Below are 24,526 nucleotides of genomic sequence, written 5' to 3'. Positions count from 1 at the left end.
ATTTGTTCGTTCCTTCAAACAATAAATCATTGAAGTTGACCCTAACAAAGTAGATTACTTTCGCCAAAACAACTCTTCATAAATTTCAAAGTTGACTCGTGAAGGTTGTTGATTCAAGCAGACATCAAACTATCATGTGTGAATTCAATAATAGAAGAGGTCTGTGTCTGCATGCAGTAGTATTTGACAAATTGAGAAAACTTGTAAAGATGAGAAACCAAAATACCAAGTTACCATAACAGCCAGTAAAAGAGAAGACGAATAGTCGATAACGCTAGAAATAATAATAATTAAACACCCAAGATCCTGTCCCAAACACTAGTCAGTGTCAACTTGCTGAGCAGAAATTTTAGCCAACTAAAACAACAGTTAATAAAAATAATAATAAATCTTGTTCAAGATATAACTTGCTAGAATATTTCTATCATTTGTGGAAAGAAAATTCAAAATAAGAAAATATTTGCCCTTGATAAACGATCCTTCTTGTCACTAGAAGTTACAAAAGAACTAAATTGTTGAAATGTATTGCTAGATACAAACAAGGTAGTCTAGAATAAGGAGGAAAAGGGCATCCATCAAGTCCAATAACCTGAAATTGCGTACCTCAAAAATGTAATAAATGATAGTCATGTTTGAGAGCTAGCTATCTACACGCTGGGAACAAAACAAGGACACTAGTTATAGTCCTTCAACACCAGCCACTGCTCCAGAGGTTTACACAATTCCACATTATCTCTCTTTCCTGCACATGTCAATCAGCCCGGGAACTTTTTCAAAGCATATCTTAATCATGAACAATAATAACATGATCAGTTTATACCACCAACGAAAAAGGCAGCTTACACAAATGGAATCACTGCAAGGGAACTTCAGAATCAGCTTCTTTACAGTTAGCAGTTGCCGCTTTTGGAACTGTTTTCTCTAACATTGATGTCCCCTTGAACGTTATCATTTGAGAAAAGGTTTTTTTGTGATTCAAAAGCTGAAAAATACATGGAAACTTAGAACGGTGGCTGAAAAAAATATTGAGGTAGAGGAAATTGCAAAAAGCATTCTTCCATTCACTTACCCTATCCTGCGGGATGTTCTGAAAGCCAAACTTCTGTTGCCAAATTGACTTTGCATCATCAGTTGCTGGGAGAACAATGTTTTTAACTTTCAAATGTGCAAGAAACTTCTCAAGCCGGTAGTAAAGGGTTTGGAAGTATCCCTGGAAAGACATTTCAATTCTATCAAACGACAATACCAAAAGATTCAGTCCCACAAAAGCAAAAGATTCTCTACAACTAGCACTATTCCACCCTCTATGAAAGGAGTACTGAAGTGTGATGAGTGTGAAGCGCGCTTTTTTTTTTTTGTTGGGGGAGGAGGGGGGTGTCGTGATTGCCATGATTTCTTAATCCACAGAGGTAACAAATCAATACATCACAGGTATGCAAAAAGGTAATATCCTTAATGAGTCAGATAACACACCTTGCCTTGATTGTCATTGTGAGTTGCAACCAATGGGAGTTCTGCAATTTCTTGTCCAAAAATCCTAATGATCCCAGCTGATACAACTGCCGAGCTGCAATAGAGACAACAATTTTTATTTTTTATTCACAAATATATTATCATAAAAGAAAGTGGAAGAAAATGATTATTACTTCACTGTCAATATGACACAGTACATTCCGCTAAAGTCTTGACCCTTTATATTCCTCCTGCCAAAGGAAAGACGAGGGATATTATAAAATAAGACAGTTAAACACAATCTAGGAAAGAAGGAAGACCAAGTCTTTAAATATGATGATATGCATACCCATAAACCAGAGATGGAACAAAATCTCGCTGAGTCTGCGGATCAACAATTGGCGCAAAAGAACTCTGGGACACCATTTAATTAATGACGCAATTATCACACTTGAAGAATTGAAAATATATTAGTGCACTGGGAAAAAAAAAGAAAAAGAAAAAGAAAAATCAACAATAAAACCAAAGAGATTAACTTAGGAGGATCGAGGATAGAAATCCAATTCTCTATCAGAGCAAACATGAAGCAACTTAAATATGTTTCGTTATGATTGTGATTTTTGAAGACCATAAAAGGATGAAGGGAGGGGGGGTGGTTAGATGCATGGAAGCATGGAAAGACTAGGGAATGCAACAACCCTTACATGAAATATAGCCACAGCCTGGGACAGCAACACTCTTGTTTCCCGGGAAGTAACTTTTCCATTCAAAACTCTCCATCCCACATCAATATCTGCATCCCCAGCTGAAGAATTTTTTGTTTGCTTCTCTTTTATAATGTCCAGAGAAGAATCTGAGAGCTTTTCTTCACCAGTATCCAACAAATCCTGAAGTTCAGTATAGATCCACTTGCAAGATTCAGAGCAAAACCATTTGCCTTTTGGAAGTTCCTGTAGCAGAGGTACACAAGAAATTCAGATAATGCAAGAATATTGACTGAAGTTATATGTAAGAAGTGACTTCACTTTCAACTAAATGTCCATCCATACCTTTAAATCAGCTATCTTGCATTTTTTCAAACAGCCAACGTGATATTCCTTTTCACACTGAGATGTATGAAATCAAGTTCAGTGTATTGTGGTGTTTCAGGTACAATAGATCACTATTAAATAAAAACAAAAAAGAATACTGACTACCTGATCACACAATATTACAGTGCGAGGACCAAAGCCAGATTTACTAAAATCTTTGCCTCTGCAAATAAAACAGCATTTATATGTTAAACACAATATTAGCTGCATAGTAGGTCTTGGCATCCCTGGCAATGTCACTGTACAATATCAACCAACACATCAATCATAGTTTGTACAGGTGCCCCCACCTGCAAATCACACATGCTATTACTTCTTCTTCTTCAGGTTTTTTGACAATGCGAATGCAACGATTAGTTATTTGTTGGATTGGATCAATACCAGCCACTCTTCCAGCTGCAACGGCATTGGCATTCCACTCAACAAACCTTTCCCTCTGGAACATATTCTGACAATACATGCAATACCATTTTCCACAAGGAATGCTTGAAAGAGATGCACATTCTGCATGGTGGTACAGTAAAGTTGCAAGATGAACACCATCTCATGACAAATAAAACATAATGTAGGCTCCAAGATGCAAAGAAATTGGTCAAAGATAAATTGTTTCAAAAACTTCTGAAAACAGGATACTTCATTCCTGCATCCGCACTTATACACATTTTCTAATTAAACACACATAAAAACAAGTTAAGTCAAAAAGTGTAACCAACTATGCTGCACAAAAAATCATCAAAAGATTTCAGGGAAACATCCAATATTAGACCATGATATATATATATATATATATATTAAGCGATTAATGTTCTTTCACAACACCATACAGCTACTAAATATTTTTCAGATCTGTTTTCATTATTTGATTCTCTAGCCCAGACATACAGATATTTTTAACTTCTAAAGCTAATCTAAGATATGGACAGAGACTACACACAGAAATCCTTTTTTTATAACATCTGACTTTATTTGAGAATTGAAATTTTCCAAAAACCAGATAACAGGGCCTCCATCAAAATAAAAATCAAATAAATAAACAAATAAGAGATTGGATTTGGTCCTAGAGGAAAGAGATCAAAGCAGTAAAAGAACTGCTGGATCACTGGAAATAACAGGTCAATATATTATACTATTGTAATCCAACAAGCAAGAAAGGATAGGGAATTTTAACAAGAAGGTATAATTTCAGGGGCAAAAATTAAGGAAACCAATAGAGCATAGTGAATACTTTCTGAACTTAACAACCTTGGTGAAAAGCCCTTGGACAGCCATCACAAAGCACAAGTTTCCCACCATCTGCACAGATGATGCACAAGTCATCATTCTCTTTCAAGGGACATTTGCGCTCTTTTAACAGCGAGACAGCAAATTCATGGAGGGATACTCCATTAGATGTGTAGATATACATATAGCTGCAGCGAAAGGAGACTGGATGAGAACATAATGCAAGCAAAAAATGTGTATGCTAGACATTAAGAAGATCAAGACTAACGGTTTTCTTCGAGATGCCCATCCCGCATGAGATTCAAATACAGATGGACTAACCTGCCAAAAGTACAAAACATGAATCAAATATATTTGCAAAAAAAAAAAGGTGTACTCACAAAATAAAATGCTATTACCAATGAGCTACAGCAGCCACAAATTATTCCAGATCCCTTTTTGTACCCCTCACACAATTTCTGCAGAGAAGAAAGAAAAACGATGAGTTTATAGAGGAGAAATAGGGAAAAATACATATATATATATACATATATATACTCCATAGGAACTGAAATGCAAACCTTGCCATTAGAATAATAAGCAACTTCTGTTCCGTCTGGCAATCCTCCATTCTCAAACACCAACTTATGCATCCTTTGATCTCTAAGTATAATGGCAATAAAAAACATGCTAAAAATACCATGAAGAAAACAATAAGATAAAGAACCAGAAGAGAAACAATAAGATGTTTGTACCAACTTTTTAGTTATCTTCCATGAATTCTTGGACTGGGAGGAGACTGGTGCAGTTATATGTGTTGTGGATAGAGATGAAGCATTTGACAATCTGAGAACCCATGATAGAATAATTACTCAGACAAATGTATGTGTATGTCAATGTGCATATGAAGTATGTATTTTCAAGATGCATGGGAGGTTAGGGATAAGCACTAACTCCTTTAAGATTGTACTTGTAGTCTTGTTTTTCTGTGAGTCATGGATGGAAGTACTAGCATTTGAGGTTGGACCAGAAGATGACTTAGAATAGCTCATTGAAGTACTTATGGGAGACATTATGGCTGATTCTGGCAATCTTAATATCCCAACAACAAATACAACAAAGAAGGAAAAGGTTGAGGTGAGTGTATCTACTTAGTTGAAGGCAAGTAGAAAGTATAGTCTCATACTAAGAAAGCACAAAAACCAACATTTTTGATATCTTCGATTGACCCTTCTTTCTACCACGCAAGGATTTTCCAGTAGATTCTGTGCAAGCTTTCGATTGTGAATGCCTGGAATGTGAAACAAAATGGCAAACTCTAAGATTTCTTCCCCGTTGGGGGATCAAAGGGACGTATAGTCTAGGAACTAGAGGGAAAAAATGCAGCAAAATACAGACTTCCTTTTTATCCTCCCACGACGTCCTCTTTGGTGGTGACTCTCATACAGTTCATCACTTTCAGGCATTCCTAAGGCAACAAGTGACTCCGAAGCCCTGAGAAGAGTCAGAAGAAAGATAGTATAAATAAAAGGTAATGATTCAACACATTAATAAATACATATGTATTATCTGTAATAAACCTAACTTGATTAAAATTGACAAAACATAAATAAATATAGATTTACAGCAGGAAGCTGAAAAAATTTAAATATACACACAATAAGTCATAAAGATGCAATACCTTGAATCTACACATTCACCATCAAACTTTGGATTTAGGGCAACAGTACAAGAATCACATAGTTCCACTCTCTCGGTAGATGTTGGCAGAAATAGCCCTAGATAAAAAGGTGCATCAAGCTACCTCAGATATGATTTGACAAGTATACAAGAAATTACAAAAGATAATAACATGTTCAAACACACATGGGTTGTGTATGTAAAACATGTTATCGGTAATGCAATAAATAAACTATATCAGACTTACAAAATTAATTGGTCACCTTTGCAATTTTGACAGATAACAGTTCCCTTCACAGGCAGAGGGCCGATGAAGTTCTGAATTGTTTCTTCTAATGTTCTCAGAGAAGATTTCCGGCATTCTTTGATCACATCCAAAAGGCTTTTCCCATTTTCTAAGCATATGTACTGTGATGTACGTCTATTTGATTTGCAGGCATGAATTTCAAACTGACAAGGAGGAACTACCTATTCAAATTGACAATGTCACTCATCACATAACTAAGAAACACATTCAAAAGGCAAATTCAGTTAAGTCAGATATATGAGAAAAGGTCAAGTTTGAGTACAAACCTGAGCTCCCTTGCATGAACTGCAATAACACAAGATTCCATCATCTTTTATGGTGCCACGTAACGGGAATTCCTAGTAGAATGTCATTATAGATAAAAATAACTTGCTTGAAGATAACTTTTCAATAGGTAATGGTGAGTTGTATATATTCGCATTCAGAAAATTGATGGAACCACCCAAATCTTTAACCTACCGAAGCTCCATGCAGATTTGATAATATTTCAGTTAAACCATATTCCAGGATATTAGATTTATTAACTTTGTTAGTCTCTTCAATTTTACACACCATGTCTTATGCTGGAACATGCTCACTACTAACTACCATGATTATTTTTTTCGTGGCATTCAAACGCTCATTATGAAGAGTTGTTATTTGTAATTTGTTTCTATAGAAATACATAAAAAACAGTTTGTACAATATAAAAGCTGGAGCTTGGAATTAATGAAAGAATCAAACTAACTGCTTGGAATGAAAATCAAGGGCCATTAATTTGGTTAGAAGAATGGGATAAAACGATAGCACTCCTCCATTTTCCTATTTTCCCTTTAATCCTTAAGGCACAGGACATAGTCAATATACACTTTTTTAGCAATGATAAAAAGGTTGAATGTTCCAAGCAGCACACAATTGGTACAATCATTCAAGTAGAAGTCATGTAAATAGTCCTGGATAACTTAGACACAGAGTGTTCAAGTTCAGCTTACATTTACTGTATTGACAATATATAATAGAGAATTGTAAAAGAGTGCAGTAACAACAATGGAAAGTATAGTAGATAATAAGAGAGCAAATCAACAACAGGATATAAAACTAGAAATATAAAATATTGACGTGGTACTAGTAGCAGTAGCAGACTAGCAGCAATGACCAAAAAAATGAAAAGAGAATGCCATCAAAGAAATAAAATGTTAAAGCATTATTAGTACTAATAAAACAAATTAGACCAAGGAAGATTATTTCACCTTCTTGCCACCATTGTAGAAAACTGGATACCCTTCCAGTAACCCTGTCTCGAAAAGTTCTCTAACAGTTGTTGGTCGGCCTTTTATCAGAATTTTCTTGGACATCTTCATTTCCATTTTCCTTGTCTCTGGATTACCCAATGCCAAGTTTTCATTCGTGAATGCATCAGCCTCTAAAATCACCGTGTCCCTCAAATTCTCCAAATCATCGCCCCTCGACTTAAGCATCGCGCGTGTAAACCTCCTGGGTACAGCACTTCTCGTGGCCACAAATGGCTCCTCCTTTATCTCAATGTCCATCATTACTCCCTCGCCCTCTGCTCCACTAAACCCTACATCGCCTAAACCACTGTCAATGCCACCTACATTCGAACAAGCAGCATCCGCAGTTTTAACCGTAGACCTCAAGTCACCCTGGAGTTTATCCGAACACCCGATTCTACCCGCGGCTTTAGTCTTCAATCTCTTATTCCTAGTATAAACGCAGTAACCATTCATCTCACTCGTCCTAGACCTAGGCAAATAGCAGCCATCCACCAAACCATTCAAATCCGGCCGGGCGGTGCCACCAGATCCGGATTCGAACCCCTTCGACTGACTCGCACACCCGGATTCCGATTTAGCCTTCACCATCGCTTCTTTGCCTTTCGTTCCGGCGCGATGACTAAAGTGACGGAATTCCGGCTCTGGATCTGTGCAATAAAATGAAACTTAGATGCATGACAGCAAATTTCCACAGGATTTTTACTAATAATAAGGCGAGACGAAGGAAGCAAAATGAGATGGAAACCCTACGGAGAAAGAATGGGGAAATTGGAGAAATTAGATTGAGAGAATCTTTTGGCATGAAAATTAAACATAAATAATTAATTGTATGTAGGTGGGAGGATGAACCGATGAATAACTAATATTGTATTTTAAAAAATAATGTTTAAATTGTTTAATTAGCTTATGGGTGAATTAAAATATTATTTTTAAGATATTTTTTTACTAAATTTTCTTAAAATTTTACTATTGCGTTTCTCAAAATTATATTATCTCAAATAAATATCTTTTATTATTTAATATTTTTATTAAATAAGTAATAAATTTTACAATATAAATAAAATAATATTTCAACTAATATTTTTAATTATGCATGGACTATTCAATTCAATAGTATTTAAGATCTTTTACATCTGTTCGTTTCTTTTTATCTAATAATTTTAAAGGTTAAAAAATTATTATAGAAAATAGAATATAAATAATTAAACTTTAATTTTAAACTATATTTAAAAATCAATACAAGCTGTTATATATTTGTCAATTTTTTCTTCAGTTCAGTCAATTTTGTTTGGATTGTTCAGATTAGTTTAGTTCAATTTGATCTAAAATCAAATTTATAAATTTAAATTTATTATAATTTTTATCTTATAATTTCGGTTAACCAAAAAAAAAAAAAAAACTTTAAAAAAATAAATAATTATAATACTCTCTTTGATTTCAGACAAATGTATTTCTTTGTGTTTATGATTGTTTAAAAAGTAAAAGGATTTTGATATTAATACTTTTATTATAATATAAAATTAATATGTTTGAATGGACATACCGAAATAATAAGTTTTTTATTTTTTTATATTTGAATATTAATTATTATATCAAAACGTAATACAAATTTAAAAAAAATTACAAAATATTTTCATTAGTGTCTTGTAATGCTGATAGAATAACTTTTGTAAAAATAAAAAATAAAAAAAATTATACAAATATAAAAATATTTTTAATGTTAATATAACGATACAAAAAATAAATATGGCATTTAGAGCTAGACATAAAGAGTAAAAACGTTCGAGTGAATGGGTGAAATATTATTTGAACTAAAAAAATTCATCGTCCACCAAAATTATGTATATTTTTTTTAGTTATTTATAAAATTTATGAACATTATATTTATAGTAAAATTTATTCAACTATAATTTTACTATTCTTTTTAACAAATAATAACAAATTTGTAATTATTGTTTTATTTAGCCCACAAAATATTATCAATTCATTAATAAATTTTTTATAATATTTCTATATTATTATTATTATTATTAATATTTTTATTTATCTCACTCCCTATTGTAATATTATTTCTTCATTTTTTGTCCAACTAAAATTAATAATTTTTTAAGAACTATTTAGGGTGTGTTCTATTTGTCAAAATAATTTTTAAAAAAATATTTTTTATATAAAAAATTGAGTAAGTATATAAAAATAATAAATAGATATAAGATATTAATATTTTTAAAATTAAAAATAACAAACCCTTGCCTTTGTCATCTCACCATTAATAAATTAGTAAGAAATTGTAAAATAAAAAATTATAGCACAATTGAAAAAGGTAAGAATAACTTTTAAAAAATACTAATACAATGAAAATTTTAAAGTAACATTTTTTGAAAATTTCTTTTTATTTTCAAATATGTGAATAAATATCAATATTAATATTATACATATAATAATAAAAAATGGAAGTACGATTTAATGAAACGTTAAAAATATGGAATAGAATAGGAGTGCGGTTGTTAAAATGGGAAAGAGAATTATTAACACAATGAATAATAGTTATTTTATTGTATTGTAAAAATATGCTTTGTAAATAGAAATATAGTATTTTATGTTATATAAATAATATAATATATATATATATATTTGTAAGTATATATCTGTATGTCGTTTGTGTTTGTAAATGGACAATTGAACCTACAGATATTATTATAAATATTTTTTTAGAAAAAAGTTAATAAAATATACTCCCTCCCTCCCGGATACTATGTCTATGTTGTCGTTTATGTCCTTCACATACATACTATGTCACTTTTCTTTTTTTTAAAAATAATTATAAACTTTAATTTTATTTTAAGTTTTTAATTTTTTATTAATTTTAATTAATCTAATTAATTATCTTAATTTTAATTTATAATTATTTATATAATAGAATAATTATTTTTATTAATACATTTTTAATTATAAGTATAGCAAACACTGTAGAAGAGGCGGAGGGACTACTATATTTCATCGTCATCAAATTGTAATATTTTATTTTAAACTAGATCTCAACCATCAAGCAAGCACACTGCACACCTGAGTTGCGTGAGAAAGCGATGAGCCAAGGAGGCAGCCAATGAAGACGCAACCAAAGGGGACCGAAATAAATAAAATGATTATTATTTCTCATTATCATTATTATTATTACAGCCAAAACCTCTTCTTTTTCCTTTTTTTTCTTTTGATTTCCTCAAATGGAATGATCATACAATCATCACAAACTCACGCCACGGGTGACAAATTATTACACCATACCTAATAAGCAGACGATATAAAATCATCAGCAACGCCTCGAGCTGATTAATTCCATGGAGATAGAATTCGATTCGATACCAATACCAAACGAAGCTCCCACGGGATCATCACGAAACTGACTCCAGAAAAATGCCAAAGGATAGAAGTTGCCCTTGAAACCACAAACCTCCGCCGCCGGCCACGCAAGCTTAACGTCCTACGGCGGCGGCCTTGCAGCGAGGCCTTTCCAGCGTCGCCGCCTCGGCTATTGCAGTGCCGGCCATGGCTCTGGTCTGCCGACCAAGATGGAGGAGAGGGTTTCCCAGGGTTGGATGAATTTATTAGAGATCCTTATCATTATATACAAGACAAGAGAAGAGAAAGAAGGAACAATTTGAAAGTCGTGGGGGCAATAAACGATTGAGGTGACTAAGTGTAGGAATTTGGTGGTCACCTTTACATTAAAGGAGAGGCAAAAAGGAAGCACCACCGGGGTCAAATGGAGCATCTTCCATCGGATATGCCATTGGCATCTTCCCTCCTCCACATCCCACAGACAGGCTTGTTTATATATCTTTTTCTTTTTCTCGTCATCTATCTTTTCCATTTTTTCAACATTTCTGGCTCCTAGGATCAATCTATCTGCCTTTTTCATCACCAGTCTTTTCATCTTTTCATATATATAAATAGTCGTCATCATGCTACTTATGCTTACACATGTCTGTTTCAGTCGGAAAAGTTGCAAAACTTGAAAGTTCATTCAACTTATTAGTCCAACAACATATATCCATACAAGAAGAATTTCCATCTCTGATTGATTAGCCATTATCAATAGGCTGCACTTATTTAGATATTTAACAGTAGAGTAGAACAAGAACATGTTATGGCAGAAATGGAGCAACATGTGTGTAGTGAATACAATATTCTGCTGAGGCTATGTTAAATTCTTACAGTGCACGATCTAGATTTCAGGAGAACCACTTCCTCCCTTGCCTGGTTGCTTTAAGCTTCATTACGAGATCCTCGCGTTGGGCCTCCACTTCCGCATATTTGAGGCTCATTTCGAGGTATCGCTCCCTTAACTCTCTTAGCTCTGCATGGAGTGATGACTTTGTTCTTTCGTACCTTTCTCTCGCCCCAGTTTCACCACTCACAGTTGATTTTTTGGAGGCAGCAGCATAGTTTTCATGATTACTGTAGAAAGATATTGATGTTGTCATGAGCTAGCTAGTCAATTTTCAATCATATAGGAAGAATGGATGGTGCATGTGTTTTTCGATATACTCATAATCTCACCGGTCATACTGAACTCTGCTCCTGTTATTGTCATCCAATCCGTTGGAGATATCTTTCTCGTGCATATGTTGTTGCGTTGTGTGATCCTCAGTCATAGCATGAGAACTTCCATTGTAGAGATCATGGTAATTTGCATCCTGTAGAAGCCACGAGGAAATAGATTGACTTAGATACAAATGATTTGAAGATCCTAAAGAAAGGTGAAGAGAAAGCGTACCTCCATGACGAAATTATTTCTTTCCTGCATAACTTTTAGATCCTCTTCAAGACTTTGGGCTTTCTTCAAGTTTTCATCCCTTTCCTCTTCGAGTATGTACATCTTCTGCTGAAAATGCATGTTTGCTCTCTTCATTTCAGCTATTTCATTTTTAAGACCATCGTTCTGGATGCAAAACATCTCTCTGGAATTCAGCTCCTTCTCCATTTGCTGAAGTTTTGCTTCTAGAGCTAGTTTATTCCTCTTGCATTCCTCAAACTCAGACATTGTTTTCTGAAAAACAGAGACTTTCTCAGATAGCGAACTATTTTCAGCCTTCAGTTCTTCATAATCTCTTGAAATTTCCTTCATTGCAAGCTCTACTTTTCCCTTATCATGTCTGCATTCTTTGAGCTCCTCTTTTAAGTTTGAGACTTTATTCTGAAGATCTGAAACACTCTGCAACTGAGCCTTCAAAATGCTCATTTCTTTTGTTAGTTGTTGGCGTTCATAGTCTGAAATGGTAAGCTTCAATTCAAGGTCATTCATACCCGTCTTCAGTTTTTCTTCACTCTTCTTGTAATTCGCCAATGACTTCAGAATTCTGTCTTGGTCAGCCGCTAGTCTCTCATAATGTTGCTGAGATATGGTTAGCTGATCTGTCAAATCTTTGAGTTGCAACTCAGATTCTTGCTGAGCTTCATTGAGTTTATTCTCGGCTGTTTCAGCTCTGATATGAACTTCCTGAATCGAAGCATGCAACTCAGCATTTTCAGCTAGCAAACTGGAAACCTCACTAGATGCTTCAGAGGAAACTCGTTCCTTTTCACAATGTGCATCTGAAACTTGCTTTCTGAGATGTTCAATCTCATTCTGGAGGCTCTCAAATTCTGCTGACTGCTCCAAAAACATCTCGCGCAGGCTTCCCTCCTGCGCAAGTTTCTCCTTCTGGTAACTGTTTTCTTTAACAAGAGCGTCTATTTCTGACTTGAGACTGTTTTCTCTCATTGAGAAATCATCCAACAGCGTGGTGAGATGGTTCTCCAATGATTCGTTTTTCAGAGTGCAACCAGACAAACTTTTCTTCAACTCACTCACTTGAGCTGCCAATGCCGAGCAACCACCTTCTAGTTCTTGATTTACTGTCTTAAGTTCTGAATTCAAATTCTGAAGCTTCTTAATCTCCTCTTCAAAACTTGTTGCAGATGCCTGTAGCAACTTATTCTCTTCTTTCAGATATTCACACTCTTCTTGAGCTCCTAACCATTTTTCCTTCATATCTTCTGACATTTTTTTCAATTCCACTATTTGAGTGTCCATTTCAGCCTTCAGTTTCTTGACCTCATCCTGGAGACTCACTGCTGCACTTTTGAACTTATCTGCTTCCTGCTGGCACGTTTCCTTTTCCTCTTTCAGTCCCAATATGGATTCCTCCAGTTTCACGTTTTCTTCTTGCAACCTTGATAAAGCATGCTCCAATTCATGCCTCGTTCTTCCAAGCTCTTCTATGTTCTTCTCAAGGTCACTGTTAGCAGAAACGTGGAAACTAACAGTGCTACGAAGGGATGCGATATCATTTTGAAGATTCTCAACCTGTTCAAAGAATGTGTTCCTCTCCGTCCTCACAAGTTCCATATTCTGCTCAATATGCTTCTTATTATGTTGGATTTCAGTGATTTCTGCTTCCAACTCCGTACGTTGCTGTAAAAGGACGTCCATCTCTTGTTCATTTGATTCTAGCTTAGCCTCCATGACATGAAATTCTGATATTTTTTGATCCAATTCCTTCATTAGATTTGTTCTGTCCTCTTTACTCTGGATCATTAGTTCTTCGAGTTCTTGAGTTTTCGACACTGTTTCTTTGATCTTTGTTTCAGCGTCAGCTATAATATTGCTTTTCTCTTTCAGTTCCATCTCTTGATTCCTGTGAATTTCCTCAGACTCAGTGATCCTCATTCCCAAGAGCTTGTTCAGCTCTTGCAAAGAGGTAAGAATATATTCATATGACATTCTAGTGTCAGCCTTTCCCTCACTTACATTCACAACAGTGTTGCCATTCTCATAGGGGACATGGAGCCAGCTCTTCCTTAGATGTTGAAAAGCCATGTCGATTTGCTTCACTACTTCTGGCAAATGTTCTGAATTTTTAAAGCAAGTTTTGTTCTCAAACTCCTCTTCCTTGGGGTCACTTACTTCAGACCCATCGCTAGGAGAAATATTTGGATGCTCACTCAACATTGAATCGAAAGATGCACACTTTATGATGTCATTTCCATTCAACTCCTTGAGCTTATATAAAAGCTCAAGGTTTTCATCAGTCAGCTCTGCGCAATCTCTCTCTAGCTCCTGAATTTTTTCTCTCAAGGATTCTATCTCCTTCATGAACTCCGCATAATCTTCATTCAACTCCTTAAGATTTTTGCCTTCTACATAACCTGGTACCATTGCTTTTAAGCTAGCAATTTCTTCGTCTTTTATAGAAATTTTGCTTTTATAATCCTCCTCAGCACTATACAGCATCTCTCTCTTTGAACACCGTTCATTCTCCAGTTCATTGATTTTATCTTTTAAAGCCTTAGAAAGCAACTCAACATCAGCTTGCAATTTCTTTTCAGATTCTTGAACTTGCTGCAGCTGCAGCAATGAAGTCTGGTTTTCCTCTGACTTTTCAGCTATAGAATTCTCTAAAGCCGCAAAGTCCAACTTCCGAGATGAAAGATTCTGTATTTCAATTTTCTGTTGCTCTATGGTCTCTTCAAGCTCTTGAAGAACCGAAACTAGGGCAATATTTGATTCCTGGCTCTGCTTCAGCTGTTGGTCTAAACCATCAGTCAGTACTTGGTGATGCTTTATCTCATCCTCCAGTTCCTTCTGGATACGTATCCAACTTTCGGATTGAATGAAAGCATCTTCTCTAGTTGCCTGATTGGTGCTCGATTTTTGCAACTCTAGCTTCATCTTCTCAATTTCTTTCTTCATGCCATCTTGCTCTGCGTGCGCAGCTGAGAGCTGCATCATTAATTCTGCCTGTCCTTTTGACAGATCAGAGTATTCTTTCTTTGACATGTCCAGATCAATCATCAGCTTCCTAGCGTTCCTCTCCCACATTTTGGCTTCCGCTCTGAGTTCCTCAATGGTGTCTTCTGCAACTTCCAGAAGGCTTCTCGAAGAACCCATGTTGCTCACCAACGATCTGCTAACAACAGATGCTTCGTTTCGAAAGTCCTCCCCTGAATACTGCCTGGAGTTTAATGATGGCTGCTTTGATGGAGAACGATTGCTACCTGAAAAGTCATCAGGTAAGGGGCTACTATCATAGCCCCCTCCAGGCTGCGATGCATGGGAATCATACTCCTTGAAAAGATTCTTCGCTGACAGGTTTTTATTCTGCGAAGATCCATCCACAGAATCAAAACTCTGAAATGAACTGGATGCTGAGCCCTGCAGACAAATGAGGAGGTGATCACTATATGGTATCAATCAGTGCAATAATACCAATGAACCTATAGATTTTCCTAACACCTTGCTGTCTGATTTCACTGGATGGGAGGTAGTAGCCATGTCTTCCCTTGGTGATCTACTTGAACTATATGATCTATCTGATTTCCTGTCACCATCATACTGATCTATATTCATGCTGCTTACTTGAGAGTTTGATGACTTCGAATCATCATCCCTGAATAGTCCATAAAATGTTAGTCCAACAAAAAGAAATCTAGAAACTGAATATGGAAGTCATTCATTGAATACTAACCCCAATTTGGATCTGCGACTCAGGCATTGAACTTTAAACTGAAAGCCAATGAAACATGTACATTAGATTGTGCAACCCAACCCATTAATGTAAGGAAAGGAACTAAACAACTAACCTGCAAAATAGTCCCGTAGCTGCATTTCTTTAGAGGCTGTGAAACTGCAGTGGATACTCTTGAACTTGCATACTGTGCCATATTGATGGTTACTTCGCCGAGGGTGCTGGATCTTGTTGACCCCTGAAATTCAGGGCTCAGGATTTATACCCAGGAAAATGATAGGCTGATGTGAATGAATTCTCAGGTAAAATCTTAACCATACCGTGGAAACAACCACCCTGACAGGGCATTCTTCAAACCCTTTTGAAGAAAGATCATTTGATATGTAGATAGATTCTAATATAGTCTCAGCCCAGTGGCAACTCCCATTTTTCACAAGGGCTTTGCCAGATTTGGCAAGTGTTTTGCCTGTATCTACTGAGATTAGCGACACAAATAGTCTGTCCCATCCCTTTGGTACCTGTTTATCAGAAAGAGTTGCCAAGAACGATCAGAAATTTCTTGATCATGGGAGGAAATTAATGCATGAACTAACAAGAACATGAATATGTAAATTTAGAGTGTCAGAATTCATTTACATCACCAATACCACCAACTACCCTTCACGAGTCATATGCATATCATTTAATTTGACAGTTTCCCTGAAACCACAACCTTAATTTTTATGTTTTTTTAATTGTTGCATGCTCGAGGGAACATAGGTCATAGAGAGAGTTTCAACCCAATGCAATCAGATTTCTTCCAAGAATGAGATCTCAGATTGTCCGTTAATGAAGTGATGAAGAAAGATCCAAAAATAAATTCAAGAAAATGCAAGAACATGCTGATACCTGAAGGGCCTGGAAATTGGAGAATTTGAAATCAACCCTCTCTCTTGTTTTAGATGGCCTGTTATCTAGCCTCGGCATTCGCAACATTCTGCTTTCTCTGATCAGTTCTTGAGTCTACAGTTCTGTGCAATAGGCAGCAGCAAGGGGATAAAGATAGCTTCTAAGCAATCTTTATTATCACTCCTTGCATTGTTTAAAATGACAAAAACAAAGCAGCAGAGAGAGAGAGAGAGAGAGAGGAGCGGGAGAGAGGAGTTATATGTTTGATAGGTTGAATGTCATTGTTCCCAACTTCCCAGGTGTCTTTCTTATCAAATCAACAGTGGTCTCTCATTTTGGCCCTTTCTTGTGATGATGACATATGACCATAGGCTATCAGCATTGTTCCTCTTTTGTTTAGCTGCCGTTTAAACCATACATCATTTATAGTTCAACAGCTAACATTCACACAATCATATTACAAAAAGATTTCCCCCTTTTGTTGTGCTTTTGTCCTGTTTTCTTGGCCACTTCCTATGCCTTTTTAAAGTGCCCTTAAACATATATAGAGCTCTCTTAAATCGGTTAAATCCAACAAGATTAATTCATATTCAGCATCTGCTTTCTGGTGCCTCTTTGCTTTGATTCAGTAATAATAATAGTTGATGATTGAAGGAATTCTGTTTACATTATCGAAAACATTTATGGGAGACGTGTTATGCTTAGGAAGAAAGCATACTCTGCACGGGTGGGTGACGGATTTCATTTTCATCAAGATTTGTCTTTTAAATTCATATTCTTGGTTTCAAAGTCAAACCAAGAATTGGGATCTGGATCTTGATCTTGATCTTGACACGTTCTTTTTCATCGAAGCTTTCATATAATCTTGTTGAATATCCACTATCACATGACCCAATACATCAACAAGTACGATTGCTTCTTAACAAACGCCTTAATGCTGGAGCAAGGGAAATTGGTAATAATTAATAAATATACCCTGATTCAAACTATAGTTTGTTGTCTGAATATATGGAGAACCAAACAAGAAGATATTTCTTGTTCTTTCTTAGGCACCAAAGCTTCTTCACATTGGAAATTTCGTTCTCTGTTAACTTCACATAGACGGCAGGAATTTTGAAGACTGGATACTTTTTTTTTATGCTAATGAAAGACAAACTTTGCCATGCTTTTCACTAGACTACACTCATAAAATAATCATTTATCATATTAACAATTCTGCTGACAACTGATGAACAATAGCTCTTTTCTTGGTATGATATAATTACAGCAAGGCATGGAATACAATTCCTGGATGTCAGTTTGGTGATCCACACAAATAAAGAATCGATCTTTAAATCATGAACTGGAGCTAGACAAATGCTTATAAGTGCTCTATTGTGATATGCAGTTACCAGAAAATTGGCGAAGTGTTTCCTCGTCACGCAAGGACAGATGCAGTCTCCCTTTGGGTCAGTTTCATGTATAAGCCCTGCAAGAAAACAGTCAATATTGTTATCTGGAAGATCAATCAGCGAATTCATTTCCTATGTGTTTAGTATTAGATTCAAGAAAACAATGTTACATTTGTTGTGTGAATGGTAGCTCCGGTGGTCATGCTGATAGTCTGGTCTGGAACTAACTCGAAGCTCAGTTGCTGAAGAAGTACGGCAAGAGCCACGATAGCTTCAAGCAGAGCGAATTGATCGCCAACACATTTGCGCGGCCCTCCACTGAATGGAATGAATCTGCAACATTTCCGATATGAATTCAGACATGTACAGTTGATTATGTAGTTATGACATTAGTAATATTTTCTGTGTAAACAAGTAAAGTTCATGTAGCTACTTGAAATCAGTATTTGATTCGTTAGGAACAGGGCCATCCAAGTCGAATCTCTGCGGCAAGAAGTCATCCGCTTTTTCCCATACCTTCAAAAACACAATTAACATGTTTCACAGACAAAGAGATGAAATGATCATAGCCAATAAGTATGCTTAGCTGCATAGATTTTCTTTTCCATTTGAAACCTGAGGTAGTGATATCGAACTTAGGCAGGGGTATTAGGGTATACGGTACCTGTGGAGAGTGGTGAATGTTGTACACCGATATCATAATATCTTGTCCGGCATTGACCTTGTAGTTCCCGGGAAGTACATCATCAACAATAGCTCTTCTCAACAGGACCTAATGAGATTCATCAATTAAATGATAACTGGATCGATGCTAGATGTACTCTCGTCTGATGAGTTGCTAAGACTTACAGGTGGATGAGGATACAGGCGCATCGACTCAATTATGCAACGCGTCAAGAATTTGAGATTCTTTATGTCTTCATATGTAGGAAGCCTACCCTGCAAGACTCTATCGACCTCTTCTTGCGCTTGCCTCAAAGAGGACGGGTCCTAGATTGTCATACATTTGGAAAAAAAAAACCATTCATGAATAACTAAGAACCATAACCATGAGTATGGAAGTACGCGAGAAATCATCAAAAGCCTGAAACACTTTCTCCATTTTACTACACCTTACTAAGCAGATAAGCTGTCCAAGTTAACACCGAGCCGGTGGTTTCATGACCGGCAACCAGCATTGACAAAAGATCGTCTCTAAGCTGTGCGCTAGATACCTAAACCAAGTACACATGTCCATGGTTAGCATCGAATGCACATTCCATATAATCAATGTATTGTGTGCTCGCTTCCATACCTCGTCTCTGCTAGCAAGCAAGAAGCGAAGAATGCTAGGGTCGGCGTCGTTCACATATTCCTCCTCATTAATCTTCTCCCCCTCAGATTCTACAATCTTCTTGCACTCTGATATGAGCTCTTCAACGGTTTCCCTTATTAAAGACACAGCCTTTTCGGCCTTAATTTGCCGCGGTATCACTTTACACAAGGCGTCAATCTGAATCAATCACAAAAACAGCATTAAACAACTCGACACATATCGAATAGCTAGCTAGGATGCAACGATGGAGGAATAACCAGCCTTCCAATATGGCAATAGATCAGTGGAACGCAACTCTGCCTCTTTCAATGCAGTATAAACTGCATCGATAACGGGACTATTCGCCGTAAGAGAATCGAAATTATAGTTGAATAATGCGAGGCCGATGACATCAAGTGTCAGCTGTGAAAACTTATCCTCCATGTTCACAGCAGCGCCATTGATTGCCTCTGGCTTCAGCTTCTCCACCAGCTGCTCAGCGCATTTGCAGAAGACTCGTTCGACTATTATCGAAAGGTACTTTTTATGAAGGGATGGAACCACAGCTCTACGCCTTACCTACAGCAGCATCAATTGAATCAGCATTGCTGGAAATGGCAGCAGCTCTGAAATCTGAATTGAGCATAGGTTTAGTTACCGTCCAAAGAGAACCTTCAGCAATGGCGAAACCAGAGCCGAAGAGGAATTCGGAAACCTCTGCAACAAGCCCTTTGGCGTATTTTGTGCCGTAGTTCTTCAAAACGTGCTTGGCTATGGCGGGATCGCTGACCACCACGAAATTGCGGGGCCCCGCCGCGAGACGGTAGACGGGGCCGTCTTCGATCATCCATTTGTAGAGCGGCAGAAACAGAGCTCCGCCGAGAAGGTCCGACACGTCGTCAAGCTTCGCGGTGGCGATGGGTATGTTGGACTCGTCCTTCCGCCTTAATAAAGTGAGGGATTTCGTGAGCGCGGTTAGCCACTCCGGGCTGACCCACGACGCCGGCCTGGTCGCCGGCGGTTTGTCGTTTGAGGAATTCTTGATGGAGAGTGCGCCGACGCGGCATTGGCGGGATTTCCGGGGGACTTGGCGGCGGCGATGGTGGGCAGCGGCGGCGGAGGGGGATAAAGAAGGAAGGGCGAATGAGGACGGCATGGTGGCGGGATGAACTCTGTAAGTCGGTTGGCTTCTATTTCCCGGCCGCCATTTTTGGGCAGCACTGGAGGTGGAGCCGTATTGTTTTCTGTGGATTAGCTCTGCTGCTATCCTCCCACACACTGTGTACGGACGCACTGAATCTTTGATGGAATGTAATTAAAGTCTACTTTGTTAGGTTTTTACAATTATTGTTTGATCACTGTAATAATTCTTTGACAATAATGATGAATGGCAATAAACGTAGTTTTGCTAAGTGGGCTAGTGATCCATAATTGGGCTGGATAGTATATTGGGCCGCAGTATACAAAATCTTAGGGGATTTCAATTTATTGCTGAGTCATGGACATGCTTATTTGAAAGTCACTATTATAATTGATAATGAATAAACGAGCAGTGAAATATGGAAGTTGACGCAAAGTCCAAAATCTGAAAGTCTTGAAGGGGAAAAGGAAAAGGAAAAGGTGGTTAGATTTAAACAGCCCACAAAGTCAAAAAGTGTGGTCCCAAGTCAAGACTGAATCCTTGAATTTAATGTAAATGTGAGCAGTACTAATTATAATCAATAAAAGTCCTCAAATTTGAAACCTTAGGTATCAACAATGGCAACTTGAAAATATTCTCGTCATACACAGAGGAAAATTATATAATCTATAAAGTAAATATTTTCGTACGTATTTGACCTGACCAGAGAGAAACGAAGTTAATTTCATTTGCAGATGCATAGCTCTTTGCTACGAAAATTACAAGAATTACCAACTCGATGACTATAACACACACACACACACATATATATATTTCCTTCAAACAAAAACAGCAATAGTTAATTAGTTAATTAATGCTCCTCCAATCCGATCCTGTACGTTCATCTGCACTATTTTATTGTTTCAGGTCAATGGACGTAGCAGATGCCTTCTTTGTATGCTAACCACCTCATCATTGACAAAAATAAAATAGTTTCTTCTGGTAGTTGATGTAATCTGCAAATGGATGGAATTACTACAATAGACAGATCTTCTTATATATATATATTATTGTTAGGCATGAACACGAAGTTGGCACGAAAATTTCTCATGAAGACTACCAAATTAATTAAGAAGATTATTTTGGAGATTTAGAGGTGGGGCCGGGGACCAATGCCAATATATTCCCAAGTTGTTAGAGGCTACTGGTTCTTACAATTTAACAAATTAAATCCTTTCTCGTCCAACCACTTGGAGCTTAATAAGTCACTAGCTGAAGTAAATTGTAAAAATTAGATATACATCTTGTATGCATTATCTTGTTGCATTTTTTAGGGGTGAGAGAGAGATTAATTGTCACCTGAATTTTAGTAATGAAGTTTAGGTTCCTTTGTCTGTTTATTTGGTTGCTCTAAACCGTTTGTGTGCTTAATGGACATGATAAATGGTCATTTGGGACAACAAATCACAACAATGATGATCTTTATAAAACTCATTATTAAAAAAAAAAAAAAAAAAGTCAAAGCACATGAAGTCTACTTGGCCGTTTTATTTTTAATGAATTTGTTTCTGGATGATTTGGTGGATGCATTACAGTAGTATTGATTAATTAAATAATTAACTAAAATTGAATCTAGCTGGTCAATTTCCTGGACTGAAGGAAGTTCTTATTTTTGGAGTCACAGGAGGTGATATACTTTAGGAAGGTAGCGAAATCGGTGTCTCTGTAACGCCTGGGGTTCGTGTCTGTGATGAGCGCCGCCGCCGGCCTGACGGTGCTGCTGAACGCCACGCTGTGCAGCGACGCCACCGACAGCCTATACTTGGTCGGATTCACAATCACTCTGTGCAGCACGCTCTTGTACCTCCCATTGCTGAATATCTGCAAAACCATCCAAGTAATCCATATTTAATAAATTAAAATGGATTTTTTAATTGATTATATATATATATATGTATGTATGTATACCTCGAGGTGGTCTCCGACATTGACGATGAAGGAGCCGGGAATTGGATTGACGGTGGCCCATTTGCGGCGGTGCTGAATCTGCAGACCTCTGACGTTGTCTTGGAGGAGGAGAGTGAGGAAGCCGTAGTCGGAATGGGGTGGCATTCCTAGGGTTAGGTCTGGTTGGGGACACGGGGGGTAGCAATTTACAATCATCATATGGCTTCCATTAATATCTGCCAAATCTTTCATTACCATTCTTTCTTCATCGTCATTAATGGTGAGCCCCAGGCTTTCCAGAATGGCCTCCACCAGCTCCAAGAACAGCCCTTTCGTTTCTTTGGCGTAATTCAGCGCCATTTGCCTGCAAAATTAATCAATTAATTGTAAGTGATTAATAATTGATTAATGAAGTTTAATCAATATGTAATTAGTTCTGCAAATTAATTAATTAACCTCAAGTGGAGAGGGGAAGAGGGCCAATGGGGAAGGACGTCGGGGAGAGGAGTGCAGACGAGCTTGAGGAAGTCTCTCCAACAGTAGATGCCATCGTTGGTCTGATTGAAGCTTGTCCCGTATCGGACAGGGCTGCTCGTGTCTCCCGACATGTACTTCTCCCTCTCTGCGATTGGCATTTCGAAGAACCGTTTGCACACATCCACCATCTCCGCTACAATCTCCTCCCCAATCCCATGGTTCACCAGCTGAATATAATTAATCAATTAATTAAACAATGCATGCATTTGTCATATATACATACATATATATATATATAGTACCTGGAAGAATCCATAGGTTTCGCAGGCGTGGGCGAGGGATTTGAGGGCGTCGGAGCGGTTCGGGCCTCGCAGTTGGGCAAAGTCAATTATTGGAAGATCAAGCTGGTTCAGGCCATCGTCGTCGTCGACGTTAGGACAGGGATTATTAATATTAATGTTTTTGCTGTTGCCTTCGTCGCCGGTGGTCATCGCCGGCATGTCGGGACGTTCTTCAGCAGGAAATACGTACTTGGCAGGAATGCGCTGAATCCCATTCTCGTACATGTTCTTCACTCCTTTCTCGTACAATCTACTCTCATTATTGTTGTTATTATTATCGAAGAAGACAGTAGCAGTACTGCTCGTCTCCCCCACAATCACCATTCCCGGAGACATGGATTGATAGAGATCACAACTAATTAATTAATTAGTTAATCGATCCCTCCTAGGGTTTGCTAAGCTAATTCTGTATGAATCAAGGAAGAAGGTGGAAGCCGAGGGCGGATTTATAGATGAATGAAATTCGTATGGGTCGGGTAACCGGGTCGGTCGGGTGCAGTTTGATTGTGAGGTGGGTGGGTTAGGATTAGGACATGCAAATATTCAATGCAATCCAAGTAAATTAAATCTGTCTAAGGTCAGCTGAATCTAAGTAGCAGTGCAATGCTGCTGCTGCGGGTTTCCATGCAAATGCAAACAAAGCGTTGACAATCTTGAAACACTACAAGCCAGTGCCAGTGCCAGTGCCATGACATGTCCTGTCCTATTCATTTTTTTTAGTTATTCAACTCATTACAATATTATTAATATTGATACAAATTAAATTTACAAAAGGATATATATTTGTTGTGGGTTTTAATTTAATTTAATTTATTTAATTAGTAATTGTCCAAGTCCACCCAAATGTAGTCCCCGAGGTTGATAGAGACGACCAAGACGACGACAATTAAATTGAATTAGTAGACATTTTCACATTCATGAATCAGGACAATTTATATTAATATTAATATTAATATTAATCTCTGGGTGAATATATATGTGTATGTGTATGTGTATGTACGTATGACATATGAGGCAGGGCAGGGTGAGGAATTGTTCCAACCCTCAAAACGACACCGTACGCACCCTGCAAATCTGATTAGTCAAGGACGAGACGCGTGTACAAACGCCTGCCCTATTGCATACGTGTCAACTCTCATTCCACCTCACTTTTGACTCACTGTACACTCAGTCAATACCCAATTGCATTAATCTCCCTAGCCAATTAATTAATTAATTTAATTAATACAATGCAGTAATAAATGAATAAACAAAATGGACTATCTAATAAATTACCTGAAATTTGAATTTGCAAAATAAAAAAACATAATTAAATTGCTGGGTTTATAGGTCAACAGTCACGTGGAATTTAGTATCCATGCATTAGAGCCGTTGACCTGACTAAATATAATTTTTTTATATACGGATTAGTTAGTCTTTTTTATTTTATTTTATTTTTGCCTTTTCAGTTTGGGTTTACTTTGCATATAAAACTACAATATAATGAGTAGTTGTGTATTAAGAAATTACCAAATTATTAAACTAATTCATTGGATCAAAAAGTCAGCGTGGCTCACA

At 37.0% G+C, this 24,526-nt stretch overlaps 4 protein-coding genes across 8 annotated transcripts; all 4 read right to left on the bottom strand.

Moving 5' to 3' along the window:
• Nucleotides 1–407: 407 nt before the first annotated feature.
• Nucleotides 408–7,825, bottom strand: LOC127251720 (uncharacterized). Of its 5 annotated transcripts, none has more exons than XM_051275554.1 (22): nt 6,960–7,822; nt 5,997–6,068; nt 5,687–5,891; nt 5,425–5,521; nt 5,142–5,237; nt 4,951–5,034; nt 4,698–4,835; nt 4,503–4,589; nt 4,325–4,406; nt 4,163–4,222; nt 4,033–4,085; nt 3,786–3,952; nt 2,834–3,047; nt 2,649–2,706; nt 2,502–2,558; nt 2,157–2,402; nt 1,802–1,866; nt 1,647–1,703; nt 1,474–1,567; nt 1,070–1,210; nt 844–982; nt 408–767 (listed from the first exon to the last, which is right to left on the bottom strand). In XM_051275554.1, the coding sequence occupies exons 1-21, from the start codon at nt 7,590–7,592 to the stop codon at nt 854–856; spliced, it is 2,835 nt and encodes a 944-aa protein (XP_051131511.1). In that variant the 5' UTR covers nt 7,593–7,822; the 3' UTR covers nt 408–767; nt 844–853. The 5 variants fall into 5 exon arrangements, 4 of the variants coding, with proteins under 4 accessions (XP_051131511.1, XP_051131513.1, XP_051131515.1 ...); XM_051275556.1 differs by having other exon boundaries at nt 408–742; nt 6,960–7,821; XM_051275558.1 differs by having other exon boundaries at nt 5,687–5,887; nt 6,960–7,107.
• Nucleotides 7,826–11,012: 3,187 nt separating this feature from the next.
• Nucleotides 11,013–16,504, bottom strand: LOC127251571 (intracellular protein transport protein USO1-like). The gene is made up of 8 exons (XM_051275310.1): nt 16,400–16,504; nt 15,832–16,029; nt 15,627–15,749; nt 15,512–15,549; nt 15,280–15,433; nt 11,779–15,198; nt 11,562–11,698; nt 11,013–11,459 (listed from the first exon to the last, which is right to left on the bottom strand). Exons 1-8 carry the CDS (start codon nt 16,484–16,486, stop codon nt 11,234–11,236), a joined length of 4,383 nt encoding a protein of 1,460 aa, XP_051131267.1. The 5' UTR covers nt 16,487–16,504; the 3' UTR covers nt 11,013–11,233.
• A 1,081-nt stretch (nt 16,505–17,585) lies between these two features.
• LOC127251569 (carotene epsilon-monooxygenase, chloroplastic) lies at nt 17,586–20,393 on the bottom strand. The gene is made up of 9 exons (XM_051275308.1): nt 19,743–20,393; nt 19,367–19,663; nt 19,085–19,282; nt 18,903–19,004; nt 18,640–18,780; nt 18,455–18,562; nt 18,224–18,306; nt 17,961–18,123; nt 17,586–17,867 (listed from the first exon to the last, which is right to left on the bottom strand). The coding sequence occupies exons 1-9, from the start codon at nt 20,238–20,240 to the stop codon at nt 17,817–17,819; spliced, it is 1,641 nt and encodes a 546-aa protein (XP_051131265.1). The 5' UTR covers nt 20,241–20,393; the 3' UTR covers nt 17,586–17,816.
• Nucleotides 20,394–21,742: 1,349 nt separating this feature from the next.
• Nucleotides 21,743–23,368, bottom strand: LOC127251973 (probable 2-oxoglutarate-dependent dioxygenase SLC1). The gene is made up of 4 exons (XM_051275952.1): nt 22,931–23,368; nt 22,608–22,855; nt 22,173–22,515; nt 21,743–22,085 (listed from the first exon to the last, which is right to left on the bottom strand). Exons 1-4 carry the CDS (start codon nt 23,303–23,305, stop codon nt 21,837–21,839), a joined length of 1,215 nt encoding a protein of 404 aa, XP_051131909.1. The 5' UTR covers nt 23,306–23,368; the 3' UTR covers nt 21,743–21,836.
• Between the last annotated feature and the right edge of the window lie 1,158 nt (nt 23,369–24,526).

The sequence above is a fragment of the Andrographis paniculata genome, unplaced genomic scaffold, assembly GCF_009805555.1.
Source record: "Andrographis paniculata isolate CXL003 unplaced genomic scaffold, ASM980555v1 Contig45END, whole genome shotgun sequence".
NCBI lineage: Eukaryota > Viridiplantae > Streptophyta > Magnoliopsida > Lamiales > Acanthaceae > Andrographis > Andrographis paniculata.
The sequence above is the reverse complement of the archived record's forward strand: the minus strand, read 5'-3'. Positions and strand labels throughout refer to the sequence as shown.